The sequence below is a fragment of the Prionailurus bengalensis genome, chromosome C1 (genome assembly GCF_016509475.1).
Source record: "Prionailurus bengalensis isolate Pbe53 chromosome C1, Fcat_Pben_1.1_paternal_pri, whole genome shotgun sequence".
Lineage (NCBI taxonomy): Eukaryota > Metazoa > Chordata > Mammalia > Carnivora > Felidae > Prionailurus > Prionailurus bengalensis.
In genome coordinates this window covers 93,861,497-93,881,267 of record NC_057345.1, presented here as the reverse complement: position 1 = coordinate 93,881,267, position 19,771 = coordinate 93,861,497, and the positions used below count along the sequence as shown (strand labels likewise).

At 55.2% G+C, this 19,771-nt stretch overlaps 1 protein-coding gene across 5 annotated transcripts; it reads right to left on the bottom strand.

The window, feature by feature from the left end:
* Positions 1-7,474: 7,474 nt before the first annotated feature.
* AMPD2 (adenosine monophosphate deaminase 2) lies at positions 7,475-19,373 on the bottom strand. 5 transcript variants are annotated; one of them, XM_043575786.1, is made up of 18 exons: positions 19,177-19,373; positions 14,029-14,159; positions 13,663-13,793; positions 13,045-13,113; positions 12,835-12,946; positions 12,399-12,585; positions 12,022-12,163; positions 11,817-11,906; positions 11,432-11,561; positions 11,080-11,274; positions 10,861-10,992; positions 10,491-10,654; positions 10,098-10,224; positions 9,843-10,006; positions 9,464-9,584; positions 9,000-9,173; positions 8,652-8,762; positions 7,475-8,503 (listed from the first exon to the last, which is right to left on the bottom strand). In XM_043575786.1, the coding sequence occupies exons 1-18, from the start codon at positions 19,184-19,186 to the stop codon at positions 8,294-8,296; spliced, it is 2,400 nt and encodes a 799-aa protein (XP_043431721.1). In that variant the 5' UTR covers positions 19,187-19,373; the 3' UTR covers positions 7,475-8,293. The 5 variants fall into 5 exon arrangements, 4 of the variants coding, with proteins under 4 accessions (XP_043431721.1, XP_043431719.1, XP_043431722.1 ...); XM_043575784.1 differs by lacking the exon at positions 19,177-19,373 and adding an exon at positions 18,195-18,413; XM_043575787.1 differs by lacking the exon at positions 19,177-19,373 and adding an exon at positions 15,433-15,539.
* Positions 19,374-19,771: the final 398 nt, after the last annotated feature.

Sequence of the window (19,771 nt, the reverse complement as noted above, 5' to 3'; positions counted from 1 at the left end):
CAACTCAGTAGACCCTCCTATCCTCATTTTATAAGAGAACTGAAGCTCAGAACTCATATAATTTACCCAAGATCTCACAGGGAAGAAGTGAAAGAGCTGTACCATGAAATGGTGATTTTTATCCCGGGGAACACAAACTCGGATACCTCCCTGGCAGTGTGTGGACTGGGTCACGTGTAAGGCAACAGGGATTGGGGGTGGCCTGTGGCAATCGGAGCACACACCTGCCTCAGGGCATTCACAATCTCAGTCTTTCATCCGGCCATTCTGCCACGCTTGTATTAACCACTGGTCCTAACTGCCTCCCCTCAAAAGCTGCTCTCCATCCCCACTGCCACCACCCAGGTCCTTGTCACCCACACCTGGGATGTTGCAGGAGCCTCCTCCGTGGCCTCTCTGGTCCTGCCTCTGCTCCCCAGAGCCAGACACCATCCTTTCCCTGAGCACCCAATCCTCCAGAGACCCACCCCCGCAGACACTCGGCACTCACAACCCACCTCCAGGGACCATCAGAGAGCAGAAGGAACAAGGACTTAACAACCAGGAGGTTCTGGGTTCAAATCTCAGCTCTGCTACTTGTTAGCTGGGTCACCTTGGATAAGTTACTTAACCTCCTTGGCCTTCAATTTTCCCTAAGAGGAGCATCATGATGATAACCAGCAGGAGTTTTTAGCCGCACTAGATGTATTCACGATCATGAAGAGTTCAGCCCAGAGCCGGCCCCACTGTGGGAAACATGTGGTGGACACACAAAGCTGGGAAGGGGGCGGTACCCTCTCCCCTTTGTATGTCACCCCCAAATCTTGGAAATCAGGGGTGACTGGGGACTTGCCCCATTAATAAATGGAACACTCAGGTTTCAAACCCAGGGCAGTCTCTCATCGGCAAAACAGAGACGGAAACTCCAGCTACCTGTGGTCTTGCATGGATCTAGAGAAGACTGTGGCAGGAGTCACTTGCCTGTGGCAGGAGCAGGCGCCCCAAATCTGCACAGCCTAGTTAGGGAGGCAGGAGGGCCAGAGGGCCAGCCTGCGGCAGAGGTTGGGCTGATCCCTGGACGGGAACAGGTGTAGGGCAGGGCCATTTCCAGCCCCTTCCAGACCCTGCCTCTGATTCTTGGATGCCCCACCCTCTTCACCACCAACTAAAACTCATCACATCCCTCATCAAAGATAACACTGCTTTGCTTTAAATGTAACAGGGCTTTGACAAATTTGCTTTTGACATTACTTAATTACGGGTAAGTCATTGAATTTACTATTGGCTATGATTTCTCTTCCATCATTCTGCATATCCTGGAACTCTTGCCAAGAATCCAACTTACAAATTGTTTTCAAATATAATGACATTTGTACGGATACCAAACTGAACAGATATTAAAGTTGACATGCTACTTTCTGAAAGCACTTGATTAAACATTTACCCATTTTGATGCGGTCTATTTCATATTTTTGCAGCCCCCCAAAGCTTTTCTTTCAGGGCTTTGACATCTCCCGGGCCCCTGAGAGCCCACCCCGGCCCCTGGGCAGGGTGAGAGGGTTTGCTCGCAGAACCAGGTCACTCGAGTGCACCCAGGCTCCATACCCACAGACTGCTACAAGATCCCCAGGGCGCCTGGGTGGCTCAGCCAGTGAAGCATCTGACTCTTGATCTCAGATCAGGTCTTGATCTCAGGGTTGTGAGTTCAAGCTCCCTGTTGGGCTCCATGCTGGGTGTGGAGCCTACTTTAAAAAATAGTAATAATAATAATATCTGCCCGTCCAGGGCTACCTGATCTGGGCACGTTTATCCTCAGCCCCAAAACAAAATGACTTGCCAAACATTGGATTAAATGTGATTTAACACTTAAGCTTTTATTGGAGTTTCATAGAATGAATTTATAAATGAGGCAATACCTTGATGGGGCAAATGTTCTGACATAGGGTTTATAAATTAGGAGGACTGTCACCCTAACCAAACACTACCACCATCCCCAGTGTGGGGGCACAGCCAGGATCCACCCTCCTCTCCATAACTCCTCTAGGAGGGGGCACTGGGAAGGTGAATGCTTTGTGATTGGCAGGTCAGACTGGATGAGGTGGGTATTGCACTCTGGGGCCTTTTAAAATAGACCAGCTTTGTCTGTTTGTTTTTGTTTTTTATGAAGTAAGCTCTGTGCCCAGTGTCGGGCTCAAATTCATGACCCCCAAGATCAAGAGTCACATGCTCTATCAACTGGGCCAGCCAGGCGCCCCTAGAGCAGACCTGTGTTTTAAATCACCTCCGCTGCCCAGCCTCATTCCCCATCTCTCTCCACACAAGGGGCAGGCACCCTGGCTCCTGACTCCTACCACTACTAGGTTACTCCGGAGCCAGGAGCAGAGGAGGAATGGCTGCCTCCCTCACAGAGACGTCCGCACACCCCTGCCACGCAGGGCACAAGGAGGGGCGTGAGATGATTCCAAGAAAAGGGAAGAAGGTGGCAGGACGACATGAGAGGCGTCAGGGAGGCAAAGGGCAAGGAAAGGACTTTAAGCTTGGTTTACACACTTTCACTCATTTCTACCGAAAAGCAGTAAAAAATTTAAAAATCACATCTTGGACCTGGTCATTTCACTCACAGGCATCAAGACTGGGGAAGTATCTGTAAGGCATGTAAGGATAATAACGATTCGTATTTACTGAGCACTTAATGTTTTCTATCCAGAGATGGGATTGACTGAACGAATCCAAAATCAACACATGAGGACAGTGCTATTATTATTCCCGTGAAATAGGTGAGGACTTGGAGGCACAGAGAGGAGAAGTAGTTTGCCTTAGGTCACACAGCCAGACAGCAGTGGAGCAAAATTCAAACCCTGGTCATCTGACTCCAGAGCGAACACTGTTAGTCATGACATTAGGCCATAGCCATTCTTAAAAAAATTTTTTTTAACATTTATTTATTTTTGAGACAGGGAGAGACAGAGCATGAACAGGGGAGGGTCAGAGAGAGGGAGACACAGAATATGAAGCAGGCTCCAGGCTCTGAGCTGTCAGCACAGAGCCCGACACGGGGCTAGAACTCACGGACCACAAGATCATGACCTGAGCCGAAGTCGGCCACCTAACCGACTGAGCCACCCAGGCGCCCCAAGCCATAGCCATTCTTAAATAGAGAAGAGCCGTGATGGTAAATTTTGGTGAGGCTTACCATAGGACAGCATGCTGTCATTAAAATTTATACAGGTGTATCTCCTTTTATTGTGTCTTGCTTTATTGCACTTTCCAGATACTGCATTTTTTTACAAACTGAAGGTCTGTGGTGACTCTGCCTAGAACAAGTCTATTGGGGCCACTTTTCCAAAAGTTTTGCTCACTTGTATCTCTGTGTCACAGTTTGGTACCTCTTACAATTTTTCAAACTTCTTCATTAATATTGTTTTAATATTGTAATATTATCTTCATTAATATAGATCATGGTGATCTGTGACCAATGATCTTTTATGTTACTATTGTAATTGTCTGGAGCAGCCCAAACCATGCCCATATAAGACAGCAGACTTGATAAATGTGTGCGTTCTGACCTCTCCACCATCCAGCCATTCCCATCTCTCTCCCTCTCCTCGGGCCTCCCTACTCCCTGAGACACAGCCATATTGAAATCAGGCCAAGTGACAACCCTACGATGGCCCCCTAAGTGTTCATGTGAAAGAGTCGCCCGTCTCCCATCTTCAATCAAAAGCTAGAAATGATTAAACTTAGCGTCGAAAGCCAAGATTGTCTGAAAGCAAGGCTTCTTATTAGGAAGTTGTGCATGCAAAGAAAAGTTCTTGAAGGAAATTAAAAGTGCTCCTACAGTGAACACATGAATGGTAAGAAAGCAAAACAGCCTTATACATGGAGAAAGTTTGAGTGGTCTGGATAGAAGATCAAACCAGCCACAATATTCCCTAAAGCCAAAGTCTCCTGTTAGGGGCTACTGCAGCTGGTGACTTTGAGTGGAAGCCAGCGCTCATCTAACATTCCAGAGGTCCTCAGGCCCTTAAGAATTAGGCTAAATCTACTCTGCCTGTACTCTATCAATGCAACAGCAAAGCCTAAATGACAGCACATCTGTTTACAAGACGGTTTACTGTGTATCTTCAGCCCACTGTTGAAACCTACTGCTCAGAACAAAAAAGATTCCTTTCAAAATATTACTGCTCACTGACAATGTGCCCGGTCGCCCAAGAGTTCTGATGGAGACGAACAATGAGATTCACGTTGTTTTCATGCCTCCTAACACAACTTCCATTTTGCAACCCATGGATCAAGTCATTTCAACTTTCAGGTCTTATTATTTAAGAAATGCACTTCGTAAGGCTGTAGCTACTGTACATAGTGATTCCTCTAATGGATTTGGGCAAAGTAAATTGAAAAACTTCTGGAAAGGATTCACTATTCTAAATGCCATTAAGAACATTTATGATTCATAGGAAGAGGTCAAAACAGCAACATTAACAAGCATTTGGAAGAAGTTGAATCTAGTCCCCATGGATGACTTTGAGGGGCTCAAGACTTCAGTGGAGGAAGTAGTGGCAGATGAGGTGGAAACAGCAAATGAACTAGAACTATAAGTGGAGCCTGAAGAAGGGACTGAATGGCTGCAATCTCATGATCAAACTTGAACAGATGAGGAGCTGTTCTGATGAATGAGCAAAGACAGTGGTTTCTTCTTTTTTTCATTTTTTTTATGCTTATTTATTTTTGAGAGAGAGAGAGAGAGAGAGAGAAAGAAAGTGGGGGAGAGGAAGAGACAGAGGGAGAGACAGAATGTGAAACAGGCTCCAGGTTCTGAGCCCTCGGCACAGAGCCTGATGCGGTGCTCGAACTTGGGAACAATGAAATCATGACCTGAGCCAAAATCGGACGCTTAACTGACTGAGCCACCCAGGCATCCCAGGACAGTGGTTTCTTGAGATAGAATCTGCTTCTGGTGAAGATTGTTGAAATGACAATAAAGCATTTGGAATATCACACAAACTTATTTGATAGAGCGGTAGAAGCGTTTGAGAGCATTGACTCTAATTTTGAAAGTTCCACTGTAGGTAAAATGCTATCAAAGAGCAGCACTTGTACAGAGAAATCATTTGTGAAAGGAAGAGTCAGTCAACGGGGCAACCTTCACTGTTGTCTTATTTTAAGAAATTGCCACAGCCAGCCTAGCCTTCGGCAACCACCACCCTCATCAGCCAGCAGCCATCAACATCCAGGTGAGAACCTACACCAGCAAAAAGGTGATGCCTTGCTGAAAGCTCAGATGATGGTTAACATTTTTTAGCAGTATTTTTAAATTAAGGTGTGTAGTCTGTTTCTTAGATATAATGCTATTGCACACTTAGTAGACTGTAGTATAGTGTAAACGTAACTTCTATATGTACTTGGAAACCAAAAATTAATTCAACTCACTTTGTGATATTCGAGTCCTCACAGTTGTCTGGAACCCAGCCTGCCAAATCCCTGAGGTATGCCTGTATTTATAAAGAATATTTTAATAAAATGTGGACTTACATTAAAATATTTTAGGAACACAAAATTATACATATTATGATCTCCACTTAAAAATTCCTTTTTAGAAAAGAACCTAAAGGAATATATGTGTATATATATATATATATATATATATATTCAAAATACATAAATAGATCACAGACAGATGATCTGTATGTTGAAATTGGTAGATTGTGAATGGATTTTCTTCTTCCCATTTTTCTAGATTTTCCAAATTTCTCTAAATGAAATTTTTTTCAGATAGGAAAAACTATTAAGGCCTTACTGTCTTAAAATTACTTGCTCTCAGTAAATGTTTAAAAAGAGAAATTTCTGAGAAACTAAAAAACCAGAAACAAGTCATTTTTTAAAAAAAGTGGACAGGTTGCTAAGAAATTCTTTAAATTGGTAGTATTCTTGGGGCACTTGAGTGGCTCAGTCGGTTAAGCATCTGATGTCACCTCAGGTCATGATCTCACCATCGTGGGGTTGAGCCCCACGTTGGGCTCTGTGCTGACAGCTCCGATCCTAGAGCCTGCTTTGGATTCTATGTCTCCCTCTCTCTCTCTGACCCTCCCCTGCTTGCACTCCGTGTCTGTCTCTCTCTCTCAAAATAGTAAGTAAACATTTAAAAAAAAAAATTTTTTTTTAAATAAATTGGTAGTATTCTTAGGGCTAGGCCTCAGCACACACTCAGAATGTACCAGCAGTGAGAAAACGGAATGGATTCTGTTATATGGAAAAGCATCGTTCCTTGGGTAGATGAGGCCCAGTGTGGGGTTGGGGAGCCCTAGACCATGAGCTCCCTAGCTTCCAATCCAGGTTCTGCCACAGGCCACTTGCACCTCCTGAGCCTGTTTCCTGAACCAGAAATGCGCTGTCTGCCAAAGGAGAGGCAGGGCTGGGGCAGAGCCAGCTAACAGGAGGGGAGGAAGCCAGCCTCCTGCTCCCTCACCAGGCCCTCAATTACACACACTCTCGCTGTTCCAGGGCTAATTGTTTCTGAAGTGCAAGCCCATCCACTCCCCACTCGGCAGCAACAGCATCCATAGGCTTCTCTGTCACTCACCCAAGACCCAGAGCAGCACAGGGCACATTCCACTTTTCTCCTTTACTTGGGCAACACACTCCAGCAACCTCTATGCCTTGGAAGGTGGTCCAGAGATTGTGCATTGAACATGGACTGAAGCCAAGTTGGTTAAGCCTGGATTCTGAAGGCACAGGCTTGCTCCAACCCTTCTAAGAAAATGTGCCAGGGAGCTTGCATATGTCTGTGCCACACCTCCCACCCACGGGCAGAACCTCTGAGGGTAGGACCTGGAAATGGCATTTTATTTATTTTTTTAAAAAATGTTTAATATTTATCTTTGAAAGAGAGAGACAGGGCGTGAATGGGGGAGGGGTAGAGAGAGAGGGAGAGACAGAATCCGAAGCAGGCTCCAGGCTCTGAGCTGTCAGCACAGAGCCCGATGCAGGGCTCGAACTCACGAGCTATGAGATCATGACTTGAGCCGAAGTTGGACGCCTAACTGACTGAGCCACCCAGGTGTCCCTGGACATGGCATTTTAAACAAGCTGATGTCCCAAGTTCGAGAACCACTGGCCTCAGGTCTGGTTGGAAATAACATGTTCCCACATGTACCCGGCTGTCCCAAAAGGCTGGAAGTGAGGAAGCAGGAGGTGGAAGGGGATGCTGGCCCCCTCAAAGTGGTACAACAGGGGTGTGCCCTAGACCTGGGGTCAAGTGTCTGCTTCAGGGGGGGGCAGGCTGGGTGAGAGCCTGGGGCAGCAGATGGGTCCCTGGTGGACCTCTCCTCCCACCCAGCTTCCTTCATCAGTTTCCACGTGCGCAAATACACATCGGCCAAGCCCAGTCACTCACTTTAGGATTCGCTGTGTACCTCTACCCACAATGCTCCTGGATCTACCCTCAGCCACCCCCACCATGACTCTCCCTCTCCCAATAGACATCCCACCCGCCTCGTTACTTAAATAACCTTTATTTCTCATGCACTAGGAAAGATGGGATTGTATGAAACACTGCATTTCACAGCAAAGACCTCAGTCCAGAACACAACACAGGGGACCAAGTGGATTCAGGTGTGGTCAAAACTCTGGGGATCACAGTGGGGATACCACTTCCAGGGCTGGTGACAGATTCAGGACCCTCCAGCTGCAATGGCTCCAGATACAACACAGGGCAGCTGCCCCCTCCCACAGAGGCACAGGAAGCTGACACCAGAGGAGCATGTAGACCGGAGGAAGGACGGAGAAGGCTGCTAGGCAGTGACTTGGTGGAGGCGGTGGTCCAGCACCTCCGAGGCCCGAGTCCAGGCAGCGAGGGCTGTGACCGAGTTCAGCCCAACTGTGCTCACCACAGAGCTGCTGGAGCTCCACAGACCCCCAGCAGGTATGCACGGGCCCCACCTGACTGCTCCCCGGACACACACACACGACAAGATCTGCCCAGGCAGGACCCCAAGGGCTAGAGGGGCCAGCCCCCCTCAACCATCCCTAGCCCCTGTGGACACTTAGATGCCCACAGGACAGCCAGGTTTCAGAGGGTCCTGGGACAGGGCCATTGGCAGGGCAGCCAGCAAAGCCAGGCCTTCGGGCCCAGACAAGGGCAAAGCAGATTCTGGGCACCACTTTCACAGAGGTGGCACAGGGACAGATCCAGGCTGGAGACATGCGGGACAGAACAAAGAAGAACAGACACATGCAGACACAACAGGGTGGGAGGGGTCTGAGAATGAAACGTGGTCGAGGTGCTGAGATGCAGGGGGCCCCGTGTGGGCCAAGCTCACTGAGGCCCCGGGCTTGTGGTGACACCAGCCTCCTCCGGGATGGTCTCCAGCGTCTCACTCTGGACAGCCTGCGTGATGAGCGCCAGCTCCTGGCACAAGGTCTCATAGCGGTAGCCCACACGGATGTCCGGCACGTTCGTACGGCGGATATCATTGCCCTCAGGGCCTTCCTTGGTATAGTTGGGTCCCAGCCAGTGGCTCTTCACCTGCGGTGGGCACGGTTATCAGGCAGGGCCTTCAGGGGCCACGCCCCAGCCCTGAACCATCCCAGGGCCAGCACCCCTGGGACCTCCCCAAATGCAGAGAAGGAGAGGAGAGGGTGTCTGCCAGGTTCTGGGCGGGTGGCTGTGGTACCTTGTGGGAGAAGCCGCTCATGAGCACACTGTTGCGTGCCAGCTCACACATGTCGCAGGAGCTGAGCTTCCACACCTGGGTAGCGATGCTATATTCCTCCATCAGTGGCTCCTGCACAGGACAGTTTCCCTCAGACAGGTGCACCCGGGCCTGCCACCCAGTCCCTGCCCACCCCTACCCTCATCCTGTACCCGTGCCCCTCTCTCCCCGGAATTTGCCATGACATGCTGCACACTCCACCAGCAGGGGGCAGCACCAGCCCTGAGGCCCAGGTTGGGGGCCGGGAAGGATGGGGGGACCTTTGCAGCCTAGAACCACGGCTGGCCTGGATGCCCTCCAGATTCTGACCTTGGTGAAGTGGAACTGCAGGGGATCGTCAGTGGACAGCGAGACCATGAGACCACGAGACAGGTACTCAGGTAGCGGGTTCCGGTGATAGCTGAGGAAGAGGCTGTTATTGCTGAGTGGGGACATGGCGATGCCAATCTGGGCCAGGTAATACAGGTACTGCAGGACTGGGGCCTGGGCAGGCAACAGGGAGGGAGGACCTGTCAGAAGGCCTCAGGGCTGGAGAGGATACCCGGTTCTGGAGGGCACAGGCCACAAGAGGAGATGGGGGAGTCCGGGCTCAGCCTCACGTACAAAGAGTCATTTATGGCCAAAATCCAAGCTGGGGCCTCCCTGTGGAGGCTGGGGTGAGGCAGAGTCCAAACTGAGGGTTTGGTGGGAAGGAAGATAAGCTGCTGATGAGGCCAAAGGGTTGAAAGGAAGGTGAGCAATTGGGAGGGGTGGCTGCAGGTGCACACCCTGACCTTACGCAGAAGCAGCCCGTGAGAGATGTTCTCCGCCAGCATGAAGGCCGACACCAGGTGGTGGATGGGCCCGGCTTCCCCACAGTGCGGCCTCAGCACAAATGTGTGGAAGCCCCTCTGCCTGGGGGCATGAAGACAGTGTCAGCTCCCGAGCCTGGGCCCCTGAGCCCCCACCCAGTGACCGTGTGGGTCTGGAACAAGGGGCCAGGGGCAGATTCTTGGCTCTGAGAGCTGAGCCATGGAGCCCTGAGGGCGCAGAAAGAATGCACTGGGTCCAGGAGTTGGGGCAGGAGGAGGGTCAGGGCTCTGGTGGCCCCAGGCCAGGGCAGCGGGAGAGACAGTGGGGGGAGTAGAGACCCTACCCTGGTGGAGCACACACCTGCGCAGGTGGTTCAGCATGGCCATGTTGGCAAAGGTGTAGTACAGGTAGTAGGCATAGGGTGGATTGTCCTCCTCCACCCAAGCCTCGGGGAGAGGGCTCTCCAGGTTGAAGACGTGATTCTCGGGCTTAGACTCATCATCCACACTGTCAAAGCCGTCCACCTGGCACAGGACCCCAGGATCAGGCCCAGAGCTACAGCCGCACCTGAGGCCAGCCACCCTCCCCACACCCCGCCCTGTGCCGCCCCCTCACGTGCTCCAAGAAGAGGTGCAGCTCGGGGTGGCTGGCAGGGTGCACAGTGGCCTCAAACAGTGGCAGGAAGATGTTCTCCAGCATCTCTTGGAAGTTGGCCAGCTGGCCCTTGGTACGGTACACGTCACTACAGGCGGGACGTACGCACACAGGACGTGCAGGTCAGTAGGCACCAGAGCTTGGCCCGAAATCAAAGAAGCACTTCTGAACCACACTGGGTGGGCCAGGCTGGACAGACCATGAGTGGAACCGGGCAGTTCCTCTTCTACTCAGAGGGCTTGGCTGGGACGGGGCAGGGGGGGTGGTGGTCAGCCATCCCCGGCGGGCAGGAGGTAGGCCCTGGCCCCTGGAACTCTGGCCCCCACGCTCCCTCCCACTCCAAGGGCCACTCACAAGAGGCGGGGCACTTGCACGAGCCAGCGCACATTGGGGGAGTGTACTTTGTGCTTCACGGCCCAACAGGCCAGCTTGTCCCACTCGTCCCTTGAGCGCCCGTAGATGGAGAGTCGCAGCTCCGCGTTCTGGTATTTGCTCTCCTCCAGGTCTGACATCACCTCCTGAGAGACACACATGGGGCAACCATCACACTCAGGCTCCCACCGTCCCTGTCTCTGCACCCACCGTGTGTGCTCCGTCACACGTCTTCATGCCTCTTACCCACCTTCCTCACCTGCCTCCCCGACACCAGACTCCCGCAGTCTGGGGAAGGGCTGCTCAAGGCTGCTGCCCCTGCACATGGGCCCTGGCAGCCACTCCTCCTCACCTTGATAATGTGGGCAAAGTACTTTCCAGAGACCCTGTTGTCGGTTTTGATGAAGATCTCTCGGAGGACAGACTCCCCAATGGGGTTGTATTTGGCATTGAACTTGTCAAAGCGATGGAAGGTGTTTCTGTCCTGGGGAAAACAGGCAGGCCCAGGTCACCCCTGCCCCTGGTTCACATACTGACCCAGCCCCTCCGCCCCCGTGCCACCAGGACAGACCGCGTGCATGTCCAGCGTGTCCACACTCAGGTCATAGGCAGTGAGATTCATGCTCTCAAAGACCTCCCGCAGCGTCTGCTCGCGGCCCTGCTCCACGTGCACGATCTCCTCCAGGTGCCGCTTCATCGCCCGTTTGATAAAGCGCAGCAGGTGCTTCTGGTTCATGCAGGACGAGGCGTGGATGTGCGTGTCCACCTGGGGTGGGACGGGGCTGCTGGGTTCCCTGGAGGCCAAGAGAGCCTGGGGCTTGGGCTAGGAGAGGACTCTGCACAAGGAATGCTGGGCAGGGGGTCCAGGCCCTGCAAGGGAGGCCAGGCAGGGGTGCAGGACCGGGCATGGTGTGGGGGCCCACCTTGCGGATGTTGTAGAAGTCTCGGTGTGGAACCTTCTTCTGGGCGGCCAGCTCCTTCATCTCGTTGAGCAGCACGTGCATCTGGAACTTGGAGCTCAGGTACTGTAGCCGACGGTAGCAGAAGGACTTTCTGGGCAGGAAGAGAACAGGGCAGGGACTCTAGGACACAAAGAGGCACCTGGGGAGGGCCTGGGTAAGGAGGCAGAGAGGGAGGGGGTGGGAGGGTGCAGGACTGAGACTGCCCAGGGGCAAAAGACAGAGGGAAAGTCTAGGACTCAGTAACTGAGAAGGGGTGAGAGATGGTGGCAGGTGACTGGGGCAGGGCTGAGGCTGGAGAGTCCAGGCTGGGAAGGGAGCCAAATGACCGGGACAGGCAGGGACTCACATGGGGCCATTGATAATCAGGGCCATGAGCACATTGACATCTGCCACAAATTCCTGCAGGTCAGGGTACGGCAGCTCCATCTCTGAGCAACTGATACATAGTGAGAGCTTAGGTGAGAAGAGCACGTCGTGCCCCATGGAACCCCCTAAGCCAATGCAGCCCCCATACAGCTCCCCCCACCCCAGCACTCCCCACACCGGCTTACTGATCATCAGTTTCCCTGCGGGTGTAGACGTGCACCACACCCTGCACCATGCGCAGACCCAAACCCAGGTCCCCAGGCATGGTGCTCGGCTCACAGTGCTCATATGGGTGCTGCTCCAGCGCAGGGGGGTGCACCGGGGCATCTACAGGGGTAGGGAGGGTGGAGTCAGGGCCAGGGCTCCTCCTGGCCACCCACTGCCCAGCCCAGGGGCTCCAGAGAGGGCGAGAGCTCCTGCCCCTGCCTCCACCCACCATGTACCGAGAGGCTGGAATGAGCCCGGGTGGGAAGAAGCAGGCAGGGTGGAGGTTTCTAGGCACCAGGCTCAGGGAGCCTGGGACGCCAGGGCACTTAGAGTAGGGCACGAATGGGGGTCCCACCAGCAGACACAGGGGTGTCAGGGCCCTGCTCATAGGTCCGTGTCTCCAGAGGCTTCTCAGCCAGCTGCTGCAGATACCGCCGGGTGGTAGGGCAAAAACTCTGCAGTGACAGGGCCATGTACTTCTCCCGGATAAAAAGTGCCCGCACCACACTCTTGGCTGCATCCAGCAGGTCTGTGAATGGCACCTGGAGACAAGGACATGGGGTCACTCTCCTTGGTCTCAGACCCACACGAGGCCCACCCTCGCCTCTTCCCCAAGGCCTTGACCCTAGAAACAGCACATCAACTAGCTAACAGCCAGACCCTCTGCCCCTCCAGCTTTTGAAACAAGAAATGCCCACGCTAGGCCCACCCAGTTCCCAAGCTGGGGGAGCCGGCCAATGGAACACCGTAGAATTGAGGGGAGTGAGACCCAAGGCCCTGACCACACTGACCCCACACTTCTCCTCGCCAGAGATGGTGACCCGCTGAAATTCCCGCTCTAGCACCACGTCTCGGTCCCGCAGGCCCCGGTCACCTTGCCCCTCGCTCTGCTCCTTGAAGAGCCTACAGGGGGAGAGTAGAAGGGAGGGGGCTGGAGCCAGCGGCGGGACAGGCCCCAGCCCCACACCCCCACATCCCCCGTGCCCCTCTGCCCTCCTCACTGGAAGTCTGATTCACTGTCTGTCTTCAGGAAATCTTGCTTGGCCCGAAGCAGGATATCTGGCTCCAGCCTAGAAGTGAGAAGGGCAAGAGGTCAGGCAGATGACAAGAGACGGCCCTTGTTCCCAGGTCCGCGAACCGTGCTGGCTGCCGTGCACATGTTGTTCCTCGTGGCCTCGTGGGGCTGTAGAACCCTGCACTGTGGGTGCTGGCTTGCCCGCATTAGATATGAGAAAGTACACCCAGAAGTTGAGCAGCATGTTCTAGGCCACTCTGGTGGGTAGCAGACAGAACCAGAATTCAACAGCCTAACTCCAAAGCCTGTGCTTCAGACCGCTGCTCTATGCTGCTCCCTAGTGGGCCCCAGAGAGAGGGACAGGATGGGAGAGGGACAGAGACAGGGCTCTGAAAGTGTCCCAGTAGAGACGGAGGGACACTGGGCAGATTACCCTGTGCCCCCTACTCCCAACCCTACAGCTGTCAGGCTGTGCCCTCTCCTACTGCTACCTGGCTGTGCCCCCTACAACAGTGGCTGCCAGGCTGTGCCCCACCCCCCCACCCCTGCAGCTGACTGTGCCTGGTCCAACCCATAGCTGCCATAGCTGGGGCTGGGGGCTTACTTGACATCCTGGCTGATCTGCCTCTCCAGGCGCTGCCTCCGCTCCTCCAGCTGCTCAATGGGGCTCTCCTCAGGGAACTCGTATGGGGCACTACGGAGCTCGCTCTCAGCCAGGGAGCGGCTGAACAGCTCCTGGTGAGAGGGAAGGAAGGGTCAGTGTGGCCTAGTCCTCAGCCGCCGGGCCCTCACTTGCCGAGTCTAGGGATGGGGTAAGGGCAGCAGGAGCTGGAGGTACCTGGGAGAGGCTAGGGATCAGGGCACAGCCAAGCGTGAAGTAAGGGGACAGCTGAGATGGAGGGGTGTGGGGAGCAGAGACAGGGCATGGGGACAGCGGTGGAGGGACACAGGGTGAGGTGCCAGGCGATACCTCGGCGATCTCCTTGCATTTGCCATCCATAGACGTGCGTAGGTCGAGTGGGAAGTGCTTGAGGCAGGGGGCAGGGCCTGGCAGGGATCGGGCAGACTGCAGCGGAGGGGCCCCCAGCCCACCCCGAGCCTCTGTGGAGACAGTGATGTCAGGGTCAAAGGGTGGAGGGCAGGGCCTGTGCGCACTAGAAGCACTGGGTCCCCACAGGCCCCAGGCCTGCCCCAGAGAGAGGCCAGGGCTTGGAAAGTGGGCAGTCCCCCCTCAGAGACTGAGGAATGGGCCTGCGTGTGGCTCCTAAATGACCTCACCCTCACAATCTAGCACAGGGCCCCTCAAGCATTCCAGGCTCAGGAGTGGGGGTCCTGAGTCTGCCCCTAGAGCAAGTGGATTCCCTCACTCCAGGAACAAGACTCTAAATCCTGGACTAGAAACCGCTGCCTCGGTAAGCAGGAGACCCCGTGCAGGCAGGCACACGTACACACACACACACACACACACACACACACACGCGCGCGCGCGCACACACACACACACACACACACACACACACACACAGTGCTCATTAAGGACCCGGTGGTCACGCTAGCAATCCCCAGCCCACAGCTTCCAGGCCGGCCAGGCCAGGAGCAGACCTGCCCCTGGCCTCAGGAATCCTCCTCAAGAAACCGGGGCCTGCACCTGATAACCCAGACCTACACAGCACAGGCAAGTCACAGCTGCCACTTAGCTCTGAACTGGAGACCAGACCCTAAGGGAAGAGGAGGAGAGGAAGTAGAGGACCTGGTTGGCAGCAGTAACCCTACCTCCTCCCCAGTGGCCTGCCTTCTCCCCCAGGACCCCAAGGCTGCCAAGATGTGGCCTGGCCCCGGCCCGCCCCTCCCACTGCTGGCTGCCCCTCCAAAGGGAGCTGCCACAAACAGTCTGCGCCACTCGGAGGCCCCAGGATCTGGGCCGGAGGCCCCAGGGAGGGCCTGGGGAAGGGAGTGTCAGAAGCCAGGGCCTCTCCACATGGAGGACAGAACTCCTCAGCTGTACCACCAGGAGGCTGGCACTAAAGGCCTTGAAGCTGCTAGTCTACAGGGGCTGCCTGAGCTCCCAGCCAACCCTGAAGGACCCTCCTTGGGCTCACCAGCCCCACCCTCCCCACCAGGAAGCTCTCCACACCCAACTGGGCTTTCCCAGCCAGCTCTGAAGGATATTCCCTTCCAGCAGCCTCCTTTCCCCTCTCTACCGCGTCTCAGGGACAGATTGGAGGCTCTGCCCAGGTAGCATGCTTTAAAGTCTGTGGACCCACTTCAAGATCCCCCAGAGTTGGGTCCCAAGGCTGGACAAAGGGAAGAGGAGGTGCCTGCACCAGATCCAGGACCCAGCCCCTGCTCTCCCGGGTGCCTGCCTGGGTCCTACCTGCAGAGTTCAGGCAGCTCCAGCCAAAGCCCTGTGCCCCTGGCCCGCTTGTTTGCTGAGTGGAGCTGTAGCCAGTCCCCCAGGACAGCTCAAGGGGCCGGCACGGGCTGTACCAAGTGCAGCAACATGCAGGGGAGACCCTAGGATGACAGCAAGCAGGGGGCTAGGGAAGGCCAGGGGAGCCAGAAATCAAGGAAAGGAGCATCAGAGTTGGGAAATGAGAGGAACTGGAGAAGTGAACAGGGCCTTAACCTCTACAGTACCAGGGCCCAGCCTAAAGTGGAGCCCCCAAGGGGGTGGACCAGGGTAGGCTGATAAGGGCTGGGCAGTCTGGCTGGGAGAGGCCAAGCCTCCTTAAAATGCACTACCATTGGGGATAGTGAGTGGGTAGGGCCCTGCTGGCCAAAGGGTAGGAGGGGAGAGAGGTAGGGGTGAGCAGCCCTCATTTCCAAACACAACAGCCCCAGGCCAGCTTCATCTGCCCAGAGGCCTTGTTTTGCTCCCCACAGTCCCCTGGGTCCCCTGACTATGGGGTTCCTTGAGACAAACAAAGCCTCTTCTAGGGAGAGAAGTTGGGTGGCAGTAAGAGAAGTGACTCACTCCAAGTAGGGACCAGTTACTGAGTTTCTCTGCTGCCCAGGGGGGCTGGTTCACAACTGCCCAGACCTAAACCCCCCGTTTCAAGCTTATCACTGGGGACAAACCATCCAGGAGAAGCGTGGGAGATAAGGGACTAGAATTTGGAGAACTTGAGTCTGACTGTTCCCACTTATAGCATGTCTCTGCCTCCCAGAGGCCTCAGGTCCTATGGGGTGATAAGTGAGTCCTGCCCTGCCTAGCCACAAACTGCCATAAGGCTCAAAGAGATACGTTTCTGCAAGTGTTCTGTAAAACACCATAATCTGTGATTATGAACTCCGGGGGCCCTCCAACACCTCTCACTTTCTCACCTACTAGAGAGGGTGAGAGGCCCAGCTCAGACCAAAACAACCAAGCAGTGAATGGCAGCAAAGAGGACAGAACTTGATGGGGTGGAGACGGGTGCGGGGGGGGGGGGGGGGGGGGGGACACAATCTCATACATGGAAGAGGGCAGAGCAGGAAGAGGAAAGAAAGATGGGCACTTGTTCCACACACAGGGTGTAAGACAGAGCTCAAGGTTCTTGCCTGCCCCAAAACCTTGATCCTACACAGCTCCTCACCATTCTAGCCCCCTGCAGGAGAGGCTGACCACAGACCTCCGGGGCTGGTCTCTATCAGGTCAGCAAGAGCTGAATCCAAGGTCCTAATCTCAACTTCCTCTCTTATCAGGGTGGCCTAAGATCTACACTGAAATGCAGGGGACACCAGGACAGGTTCCAGCAGCCAGAGCCATTCGTCCAGGCTGCAGGCCCCTGCACAGGGCTGCTGGGGTTCACTAGAGGTATATACTCCCTGAGGCCAGGCCTAGAAGACCCAGCTGCCTGTCTGCTAGTCCCATCCCCTGAGTCTGTGCCACTGCAACACACACACACACACACACACACACACACACACACACACACACACACATACAAGCGGAGTCCACCAAAAGCCAGAAGGGACTGCTCCCATCAACTCCAAGATCTTGTCACCTCATCTACCCTCTGCCCTGGAGCCCCCTCGCTCACTGCCAAGACTGCCTTAGTAGGCAGAGAGGTGTCCAAGGCTTTGACCCATAGATATCAGATGCTCCCACCAAGTGACCACCCAAAGGTGTACAGATCTAGCTCCAGGGTACACACTGTCTGGATAGCCCAGACCTGGACACAGAAAACACAGACCCTCAGGACTCCTGACCTCAGGTCAGGATCTTCAATGGCATAAGAAAACAGAGGCGGTGGATGATTAGGCTATAGGTACAGACTGCTGCTGAGGGGAGGGTGTGAAAAGACTGGCTTGACCAGGTCACCAAAATGGGTGCGGTCCTTCCTTAGTCAGGAAGCCTGGGGACAGCAGACGGCAGGTAGATATCCCTCAGCAAGCACAGACTCAGGCAGTCTAGCCCTCAGGGAGATGGGCACAGCTACTCCACGCTGCCTGCTCCAAATGGTGCAGAGATGTCTATCAGAATAGGAGCCAAACCAAAGGGTGTAGGAGCACACACAGGCAGGCAGTGGCCCCCGCCTGAGCCCCCAAACAGGCCTGGCCCGAGGACACCCCATACTTATGAGGAAGCTCACAAGACAAACCAGGAGAGAGCAAACAGCAAATAACAGATACCGTTGAGCCCCCAGCCCTGGGATGCCCGGTAGCAACAAGCGTGCCCTAACATCAGACCCCCCAGGAAGGGGAATACGGACCTGGGGTCCTAGGAAGGGGCACTAACCACAGGACAGCCTGAGACTGCCTGGTAAAGCCACAGCTGCCAGCAGTGTGGCCAGCCCACAAACCAGTCAGTCCCACACATCTCCCTCTCCATTCACACACACTCCACATGCAAACGGTCTTAGCACATCCACATGCTGACACGTGTGCAAACACACCTCTTGCTGCACCCACACCCGCACCCACTCCTCATTACAGAGGGCAGCACCCCCAACATAGAACATAGAGACCTGTCATCTTCCACCCCACCGCCCTCTCTGCACCACCTCCCAAGCCAGCCGTCCCTGGGATAGAGGACAAGGGGCACCACCGCAGAGAGGGTGCAGGAGAAGGGGTACCCCCTCTGATGGGACCAGTAGCCAGGGCCAGCGGTGGTGGGGTAGAGCCAGTGGCTGAGGCCAGGAAGCACACACTCACCTGGTACTGCAGAGGAGGCCTGCAGGCTGGCCAGCTTCTTAAAGGGATATTTGGCCTTGGGACTGCCGGCGCCAGATGGGTTGGATGCCATGGCTCGCGCCGCGGAGATGGCGGGGGGAGTCTGAGCCGCACCAGCTGGGCCTGGCTCTGCCACATCCAACCCCTTCCTCCGCCCCGCCCCCAGCGGGAGTGACTGATGCAGGAAGCAGAAGCCCCGCAGGCGGAAGAGGCCCTGGCCACGATTTCTGATGTTGTCTAGGCAACCTCGGGGAGGGGGACCTCCATCCCCGCCTCTTATCCCTTCCCTTCCCTCCTCAGACCCCGGAGTGACGCGACTGATGGGTGCTGGGCCTGGGGGGATGGAGGTGAGCAAACAAGATGGGGAAGGGCCAGCCCTTAGCACTCCACTGACCCCTTCAGAGCCCTTGCCCCTTGTCAGGGATCTGGGGCAAAGGAGTCAAAGTCCCCGCTAGCTGGTCCAGCCAGCATGGGAGAAAAAAATCATAATAAACAGGAATCCAGCGCCAGCTCCCCCAAGCTCAGAACACACTTCTCTCAGAGCAGGCATGCTCCGTGAAAACCCAGCCCCTCTGGGACACAGTCCCCTTTTCTCTTCTCCGTCAGACTCCCAGCCCCAGGGGTAGCCCAGCTCTGGGAGGATGGGGTAGAACAGAGAATCCCAACCCAGTAGGGAGGAGCCTGTCTTGGGAAAATTCCACTGGTCGGCAGGCGCTACCTTCTAGGAAGGCAGAGAGGCCAGGAAGCAGGGGCGTCTCTGGAGGGTCTGGGAAAGAGACCCAGCGACTTCTGACTTTTCTGTCTTTTCCGCACTCAGGTTCTGCTTTCCCAGGCCCGCCCCAGGAGGAGACGGCCACCTTCTCTAGGTCTGCAGACTGTGCTGAGACCCCCACCCTCTTGTCTCCCTGGCCATGTACTTCTCTGTCCCAGAGACCCTCCCCCCGACACAGGCACAGACACTCACCTGAGGCCATACTGCCGGAACCCGGAGGGGTATGTGGGAGACTGCCCGCCAGGGTCCGCACAACCGGGAAGCTGGGGTCGCAAGGGAGGGGAGGAGGGCTGAACCCAGACCCTGGCCAAGTCGCTCCAAGGATCCCTGGCTCTGGCACCGAGACGGAAGAAGTAAGGCAGTCTTTCAAAATTGCCCGCAGGCGGGAGACGGACCTCGGCAGACCTCGGCCGCTGAACTAGCCTCGAAGACCCCGGGGAGACCCGACTTCCAGCTGTCTGCTCAGGAGGCGAGCAGGCCACGTGCTCCCCAGAGAGCAGGACCCGGAACTCGTCTGTGCTTCTCTCAACACTCTCTGGGTGTTCAGGATCGGACTATCGTAGCTGGACTGTGGTGGAGACACGCAACAGGTGCGACCCCACCGAAGCCTAGCCAGCGCCTCAGGGCGTCTCAGCCGCCCCAGGCCCCGCTGTGCCCGAGGCCCCGCCCCCTCCGGGCAGGCCCCGCCCCCGCCGTGTTCCTCTTCCCCTCGCCACGTGGGCAGCCGCCACTCCGCAGTTAGCCAGGCGGGTCTTGGGCAAGCGTTGTGCGTCAGCTTCCTCATCAG